This window comes from Chanodichthys erythropterus, chromosome 12 (assembly GCF_024489055.1).
Source record: "Chanodichthys erythropterus isolate Z2021 chromosome 12, ASM2448905v1, whole genome shotgun sequence".
In the NCBI taxonomy this organism is placed as follows: Eukaryota; Metazoa; Chordata; class Actinopteri; order Cypriniformes; family Xenocyprididae; genus Chanodichthys; species Chanodichthys erythropterus.
Window position 1 is genome coordinate 41,430,236 of NC_090232.1, and position 9,384 is coordinate 41,439,619.

At 37.8% G+C, this 9,384-nt stretch overlaps 1 protein-coding gene across 1 annotated transcript; it reads left to right on the forward strand.

Moving 5' to 3' along the window:
* Window positions 1-817: 817 nt before the first annotated feature.
* mdh1aa (malate dehydrogenase 1Aa, NAD (soluble)) lies at window positions 818-8,654 on the forward strand. The gene is made up of 9 exons (XM_067404713.1): window positions 818-946; window positions 1,540-1,638; window positions 4,531-4,627; window positions 5,508-5,683; window positions 5,852-5,974; window positions 6,323-6,499; window positions 7,018-7,131; window positions 7,272-7,361; window positions 8,233-8,654. The coding sequence occupies exons 1-9, from the start codon at window positions 944-946 to the stop codon at window positions 8,353-8,355; spliced, it is 1,002 nt and encodes a 333-aa protein (XP_067260814.1). The 5' UTR covers window positions 818-943; the 3' UTR covers window positions 8,356-8,654.
* Window positions 8,655-9,384: the final 730 nt, after the last annotated feature.

Below are 9,384 nucleotides of genomic sequence, written 5' to 3' on the forward strand. Positions count from 1 at the left end.
AGGTCAAAGTTTGAACTAATTGTTATATACTTACACTAGCATATTGTCTATGACAATTTAGTTCAAACTTTGACCTGTGGAGGGCAGTAATACACTTAGCAGTGTCTACACTGCAGGAATTCAAATAGAGAAGAAGAACAGAGCTAGTTCAAGACGAGCGTTAATGGGTAAAACTTAAAGATGAGCATTTATCGTTAAAACATATACATTTTTATTTATTTTTTTTAGAAAATGTGCGATGGTTTCTCTAGATAAGACCCTTATTTCTCATCTGGGATCGCTATAATGTTTAATTTTGACATTCAACCGTTTGGGTTCCATTGAAGTCCACTATAAGGAGAAAAATCCTGGAATGTTTTTATCAAAAACCTTATTTTCTTTTCAACTGAAGAAAGAAAGACATGAACATCTTGGATGACATGAGGGTGAATGAATTATCAGGAAATTTTCATTTGAAAGTGAACTAATCCTTTAATGTCTACTGTGAAGTACATAAGGATAGACACACAGACCTATGTGACTAATTTTTGTCTTTAATGTCCTCTTTATCAAGCTGTAAAAGGCATAACTTTAACTAATCTTTTTCAAATAGCTATTATGTTTGTGTTCAAAAACCTATCAAGGACCCAAACCTAACACAGTAGTTTCAAAACTCGACCTTTATACGATTTTAAAGACTTATGCTCCATATATGGTAGTGCAGGGGGCGTGTCGGATGGGAGGGCGTCTGCGCGGGTTCTTATGGGTAATTGAGTTCCTTTCGTAAGCTGGTTGGTGGGGGAGAGCGGCAATATCAACTACATATCCCAGTGTACAGCGTTTCTGTGTTTGTGAAGGCATATGACATTTCCATACAAGAATAGAGGTGACCCTCCGTTCAGTCTGAGTGGCAGAGCAGCACATCTTTGGCGCACATCTCAACCTGCTCAATCAGACTTCAAACATGGTGAGATTTCATCCCTCCATCTTAGTCCTGCACGATATTTCAGCAAAAATCAAATTAGCATTGTTTTTTGTATAACATGGCGGGCTAGTTTGATTTAAACACTTTTGGGAGAGATTTGGGTTTTGATATCTGAATTAATTTGAAATCTCTGATCACGAGCAACGTAATGATTCATATCGAATAATTTAGAAGCCGTTTCATGAGCGTTTAACGGCCATTTCCGCGTTTGTGGAGTGGGTGTAATTACGAGGTGGCATCGTTTGTACCCATTGGCGCTATTTTGTCGCAATTTTGTCAGCTTGTAAATACTTTGTGGTGAAAATTGCCGTCGAAGTAACAGTCTCGCGCACACACAGTGACGTTACCATCGTTACAGCGCGTCGAGTTGTGCGGAGCATCACCGTTTCATTCATTCACTGAGGATATACATAGAAATGGATTCGCTGAAACAGTTATGTGTAAATACCATAGACTGTATAAAACAGGTAAATGCTCAAATCTGCAACTTCTGATGTGATTTGTGACCCTTTCCAGATCGCTAGGCCTTTGTTCACATAAATAGGTCATGCTGTTGACTTTGTGTTTGATTGCAGGCCGAACCGATCCGTGTCCTGGTGACTGGCGCAGCCGGACAGATCGCCTATTCTCTGCTCTACAGCATTGCTAAAGGAGATGTGTTCGGCAAGGACCAGGTGAGACAGAGACGGACTGTGTTATTGCGTAACGGGACCCTGGGGGGGAAACTGCAAGTGGAACAAACTGGATTTTAAACCATGCTCTTGTGTTATATAAGATGTGTGATTAAAATATGCGACTCTTTTGGTTCATTTGTGATGCATCATGTCTATGTTCAGAATAAGGTTCTGACTATTTCTGCTGTGCATGTATGCATGGAACACTTGAAATATTGACTCATTTTGGGATTTTTTTTTTAACTGATAATTACATAGATTTCAGTGAGAACTCACCTTTTTGAGATCAAAATTGGTCACCAGTGGGATTTGCATAGGTCCAATGAGAGCGTTTTTATGGGGAGGGAGGGACTTAAAAGGGTAAATAAAGAACTGGTTGTTTCGGTAAGTACTGTACAGTTTTCCTTTACTCTTTACTTTAAAATTACTATGTCTATACTGGGTAATATTTTATGTATTTGAGTATTGCCGTCTAATCAGCCAGTATTGTCTTAAATATATCCTGCATAGCACTTCATCTTTTATAACATGAGATTTTAACCAAATGTTGATTTTGGTAAAATGTTGCAACAATATGTACTTTTTTTTTTTTTTCATGAAAAATTACAGTTTTGGACATATAGGGTAATAAAAAATAACTACAAATGAGCATGTAAAGCAAATAACTTAAAAAAAAATAAAAATAAAAAATCTGTGCCCCGCCCTGCACCGTGTTCTCAACTTACCTGTTTGCATCCCTGTAATTAGAAACAGGCTGACACAGGTAAATATTTATGTTTCCAATAATACAATGCAATTGATGCAATAATTAATAACCTAATCATATAGGTAGCCTATAACAATAAAATATTCTTTATGAATATTTGAATAACAGCAAAATACAACCATAATATCACTAGATGTTTTGAGATATAAATATGTAAGCTTGTTTCTGCCATGGAATAAAGTCACAATTACTTTTAGTATTTTTTTTCTCTCAATTCTGACATTTTCTTGCAATTGCGAGATATAAACTCCCAATTCTGAAAAATGAATCACAATTGCGAGAAAAGTCAGAATTGCGAGTTTATATCTCAAAATTGTAAAATATAAACTTGTAATTGTGAGTTATAAATTCCAGTTCTGAGAAAAAAAGTCTGCTCACAATTCTGATCCTTTTTTTGCAATCGCGAGTTTTTATCTTCCAATTCAGATAAAATCGCAATTGACCCTTCGCCGGGAATTTGATTGGTTAGATCGCTTGTCAATCATAACACCGAATCCGCCATTTTGTCCGACAAAGCAGTCAGGAGTTATTAGATTAACCTTGGTGGACTTGAAAAATGTTGTGTACTGACGTCTTTCCCTGCTTGAAACAACATTCCTTTTGATCATTCATGTTTATTTGAAGCTATAAATTAACTAGTAGGAAGAGATGATCGGTTCACGAGCCGCTTGAGCAGAGGCACTACTGTGATCTGTCACGACACATTAAAGAGCCACAAAAGGGTTTTTATTGTTTGAATTTCTTAAATGACACAGTTTGAAACTGGGACTTTAATATCTCTGACAACACTTGTAAAGACAAGACAGTGTCCTCTTTGCTCTGCAAATTTTTGTTTATTCACTAAGGGCAGGTCTTTGCGATGGGTCAATTGCAAGGAAAAAGTCCAAATTGTGAGTTTATGGGCCGGTTTCACAGACAGGGCTTAGGCTAAGCCCAGATTATGCCTTATTTCAATTAGGGCATTTAAAGGTGTTCTATGCAAGATTTTGACTGTACTAAAGCATTAAAATACCAATTTGTTTGCAGATATTTATTAAACATGTTGAGTTCACATACTCGTTTCTCTGAAAATCATTGCTACAGCCAGTTATTTTACTTTGAAATGTGCGTTTCGTGTCAGAACTTCTGTTTTTGTTTTGGTCTGTGTAAGACCGCACGTTGCCACTTTACCCAATAGTATTTCACCAACCGGGGTTACCAGTTGGCGGAAAACACATGCAGTGAATTGCAGCCATCGAAGCCAGCGAACAAACTGGGCCATAGATCGCAGATTCTACCCGACCTAAAAAGTCTCAGCATCTATCTATCTCAAATGTCTATGAACAGGAGCATATTAAAACACAATATCAACTCATCATAAATCAATAAATCAACAAATTATCTTACTCTTACAGTGTGTAAGTCTCCTTGCCTTCCAATGTCAATTGAGCTCGCTCCTGTTGAGTAATATAACTCATAACTCCTTTATAACTCGTATGTTAACTCGCAATTGTGAGAAGTGAGAACTGTGAGATAAAAAGTCGCAATCACCTTTTTTTTTTTTTTTTTTTTTTTTTAAATTGTATTCTATATTCAGGGGCGTAAACAAACTTCCATATTTAAATGCACATTTTTTTATTATATATATATATATATATATATATATATATATATATATATATTTATATTTATTTATGGCATTGTTAGGTGCTATTCTTTAGAGAGCCACCAAATGGTGGCCATCAATAGCCTGTATTTAAATAGTTTTCAGACATTTTACATTAACATTTTAAGTCTTGAGTAAATATTGTGTAAATGTTTAGTAATGTTCATTAAAATGGTTAATTTCATTGTATGTGTACATCTCAATAGCTTAGCTTAAATTGCGTTATATATCAACTTCAGCCATATCGGTCTATCACTACTTCCTGCTGCGCTTGTCAAAATGTGCATTCGCCTATAATGCCACTCACTCACTAATTATTAAAAACCTGAAATGTAAAGAAGACATGAAGTGTCCTACTAAATGTGTATGATTGCATGTAACGCACATGTATACTATGTTGCACATTTAATATGCTGAACATGTTTTGTGTCTGTGGCTGATGCAGTGAAACTTGCATGTTGTTTCTCTTTGCCTCTGTCAGCCAATCATCTTGGTGCTTCTGGACATCACTCCCATGCTGCCAGTGCTGGATGGGGTCGTCATGGAATTGCAGGATTGTGCTCTTCCTCTTCTGAGGGGTGAGGGCTTACTTCTCTTGATTTAAGCAATTTGGACCTCATCACAATGGAACGGTTTTCATCTGACACTTAAGTGACTCTTTCTACTGCAGCTTGGTTTATTTATAGCCAGCATCTGGCATGTGTTAAAATGCAGAAGAGCAAGCATGACTCTGCAGAACTGATCTGCAGCAGTAGCAGAAAACAGCATGTGGTACGCTGTGTTTGAAGAGCAGGGAGGTGTAACCAGCTCTGACTGATCTTATTGGCTCACACTGTAGGATAGTCACTAACCAATGAGAAGCGTGATGGTGCCTCAACAATGGGAGGCGGAGATGAGGAGGAGGCCAAAGAACAACTTGTATCACAGACGTTGTGCTTTGGTTGAAGTCCATTCTGATAAACAGATCTTTACTAACTGTCATTCTGAAGATTATCAATGAAATGAGCCACTTCAGGAAATATCGATAGCCTGATAAATGATTTATGGTGATGAGAGATGAAAGTGTCAGGAGATAATGTCAGCACATGCTCTTGAGAAATAAGTCTAGGTACAAACATAATAATGCTGCATTACCCAATAATGATGCTAAAATGTGTGCATGTGCAGTTTATCATTCAGTCACATGCATTTCTCCCTTGATTGCGCAACTAAAATAGTCTATAACTTATTTTAATACTTTTTTTTTTTTTTTTTGTCCTGGCCAAGTCAGACAGTTCAACATTTAAAAAGCAATTATTTTTCTTTATTTTTATATGATAATTTTTTTCATAAAACTATATGTGTAGTTTGCAATAATAGCTGGAAGGTTTTCATGCAATGCTCTTTAAAATTCAGTAATGAACTTACCATGGAATTTTGTTGACCTAAATGTGTCCTTTTGTTTCTCTTTCCTCACAGAGGTGATTCCTACTGATAAGGTTGAGGTGGGCTTCAAGGACCTTGATGCTGCCATCTTGGTGGGCTCTATGCCAAGGAAAGAGGGCATGGAGAGAAAGGACCTCCTGAAGGCCAATGTGGCCATTTTTAAAACCCAAGGTGAAGCACTGGAGAAGTATGCCAAGAAGACCGTCAAGGTAAAAGTCTGCAACAAATAATGCAGCTTGAATTAGTTTTTGTGTGCCCTTGATTTATAGTTTTCATGAGTTTTCTAGCCATTTAATGTTGGATGACAATGTGATAAATCGATACAGACCAGTTTTTGGTGTTTGCTGTTCTGCCATTCACTTTTCTTTTTTCCATAGGTGCTAGTTGTCGGGAACCCAGCCAACACCAACTGTTTGATCGCCTCCAAATCTGCTCCGTCCATTCCTAAGGAGAACTTCTCCTGCCTGACCCGTCTGGATCATAACAGGGCCCGCTCTCAGGTCCGAACCCCACTGCCTCATTCACCTTCAGTTGTTATTCTGCTTTATTGAAGTTCTCTAACTCAGTCTTTGTGCTTTCCAGAGCTGCAGGTAACTGAGCTTTTCTTATTGTCCAACTCAATGGCAGTGTCCCACATCTAGCTTAGTTCTAGAGTACTAGCTATTTATAGTTATGTACTCTAAAATAGTTCATAGACCATCAGATTGACTTTGACGTTGATGTAGATCAGGTGTGATCATCATATGCCATTTTAGAGGAACTTTTAGCTCTCCCTGCAGATAACATTGTTAGCACATATCACACATACAGGTGTCTTGCTCATCTGCAGTTTTCCTCCATGCCTGTAGGTGGCGATGCGTGTTGGTGTGTCCTCTGACAGTGTGAAGAATGTGATTATCTGGGGAAATCACTCCTCAACTCAGTACCCAGATGTGCACCACGCTATCGTGAACCACCATGGGAAGGAGTTGGCAGCCTTTGACGCCGTGAATGACGAAAGCTGGCTGAAGGGTGACTTCATCTCCGTAAGTCCAACATCTGAACCACCATTGTGAGATTATCAGTCCCTTTTCTTTCTTTTTTTTATTACATTAGACATATCGCAATGGGATTTTATCTTCAAATCATGCACCCCCTTATCCAACCTTACATTAGATTAGACACATTAAAATTGTTGCTGCTGTTGTTGTTAATACATTTATTGTTCAGTGGGGATTTAATTACCCTGCAACAAAGATTTGAGGCAAAGTCACTGTTAGTGGCATCACATTTGTTTGGCAAAGGTGATGATTTAATAGTAATCCATGCAATCCGGAATTACACATAAGGGTAAAAGATCTCCCCATGCAGATTCCCCATAAGTCAGATTCACTGTGTTGACCAGCAGAAAGCTGCTTGACTTCTGTGTGAGCTGTGCTTCATACATGGCTGCACTGTTGATAATAGACAAGCTTTCTAATGTGACCACACCTTTACACATGACCTCTTGCATCTTATTGCTTTAATTTACCCATCTGTAAGTCTTTTAATTTCTATACGGCAGACGGTGCAGCAGAGAGGTGCTGCTGTCATTAAGGCCAGGAAGCTCTCCAGCGCAATGTCTGCTGCCAAAGCCATCTGTGACCACATGAGGGACATCTGGTTCGGCACTCCTGATGTGAGTTTGCACCTCTGTGAACCCTTTACAGATCCACTGAGTGTCTGGTTGAAAGTAGAGTAAAAAAAAATATTTTTTTCCCCCTGTATATTTCCACGTCAGTGAGTTTAATAATGCAAAATAATTCTGTCTCTGAGCAGGGCGAGTGGGTGTCTATGGGCGTCTACTCCTCTGGTAATTCCTATGGAGTTCCTGATGACCTCATGTACTCCTTCCCTGTTAAGATTAAGGTTTGTCTTCATCACTGAAAATTCTAAATTCATAAAAACCAGTAAAATTAAAGTGCTTTTATTATGCTTTTTTTTTGACATTACCTTTCATGCAGTGTGTAATATAGCTGTTTGTGAATGTAAAAGGTCTGCAAAGTTTCAAAGATCAAAGCACACGTTCAATGGACAAGTCGTCAGTAATTCTACTCTTGTGTGAACCTACGTAGGTTTTTAACAAATTTGAATAAGGCCAGCCTATGCTCTTCATTGGCTGCCCTCGAACAATGTCTATTTTGACCCTCAAACACTAGTTGTAGCTAAGATAAGTTTGGTTCATGTTGTCAATGTCGAGAATTTGCTGTTTTCTGAGTTGCGAAAGTAAATCCACTTTGCACGATGAGGACTCTGCCTTGAATTGATATGGTAAAACTCATGCTGTATTATTATTGTTGTCTGTATTACTGTATATCAAGTGCTGAGGAAGATGCAAAGCTGAAATTCCGATTTGGTAATGAGCCTTTTGTTTCTGACACGCGCTGTAAGTGGTAAACAGACTGGGCCATCTGACCAATCAGAGCAGAGCAGGTTCTCGGAAAGGAGGGGTTTAGAGAGACCAAATCTTTATTGTACCGTTTCAAACACTGTGAGAAAAGAGGTGATGTTACAGTGTGTATTATGAGGAAATTAGTGTTATTTGACTTTGGATGCATGTAAACCTATTGCAGAAGACCTCCAAAACAAAATTAGGAACCTTTTAGAAGTAGCATAATGGGGGCACTTTAAATAATAAAGAAATTAAATCAAAGCATTCAGTAGTTTAGAAATATAAGGTTTATAAGGCATATGTTAGTACTGATCATTTCCATGTGTTTCTGTTTGTCGACCCCAACAGAACAAGACCTGGAAGGTGGTTGACGGACTCCCCATCAACGATTTCTCTCGTGCTAAGATGGACGCCACCGCCTCTGAGCTGGTTGAGGAGAGAGACACGGCAGTCACCTTCCTTGGCGCGTGACTTGATGACTCCATGACAACACAGAAGCAGTTAGACCCTTCAAAGGCTCCAAATCCCCGACTGTAGAATTCCCAGCTGACCGTGTGTGTGTGTGTGTGTGTGTGGATATTCATGTATCTTAATGTATGAGTGCGTGCGTGTGTAACTTCACAAGAAACATTTGCAATGTAACTTACTCTGCTTGGAGTGTCCGGGGCAACACCTGAAGGAGAACCTTTCCAATTAAAACCGTTACGCACATGGTTGTCCTGACCAAAATAATGATCATGTCATACAACAATAAAAGTACATGTGGAAAATGGATGTCAGATTTTTTTATGTCGTTCTCATGCAAGATCATGTCTATACCATCTCTAGCTATGAACACACAGAAGTTCAAAATATAAATAAGCTACTTGAATATTTAGCTCAAAATTGTGTAAATGTTTCCATTATTAGCTCCAGGAGAGATTCAGTCTGAGAGTCTCCTGTTTCACTGTAGAGCAAGTCAGGCCAGTTTAATTGTATAACATGGAAAACTTGGAAGTAAAATTGTATTACTGTATTATTTCATGGCCAGTGAATATAAATATTAGCAAGTAATTATTTCAGAAATCCTTTTCTAATAATAAAAAAGGACTGGGAAATCATTGAAATTCATTGGTCAAAATGGATGGTACACCTATGGAAGCCCTTTTTCCACCACATAGAAAAACAATCATGCTTTGATGAATCCTAATTATGACATACCAAATCATATTTATGAGATGAAGAGTCACAATTTGGACATAGAAAGTCATAATTATTAGATAAAAAGTCTATGACAAGCAATCAAAATAATGACTAAGTCATACAAAATAAAAAGTAATTGACAAAAGACAAAAAAACAAAAATCACAAAATGTTACAAATATGCTGTCAATTTCTACTTTTATGCCATAATTATGATTTGGTATGTCGACTTTCATTTTATAAATATGATTTAGGCTACTTTTAATCAATAGTCTAGGCTACTTTTAACTAATAGTTCCAATTTTAGGCTAGTTTAGAA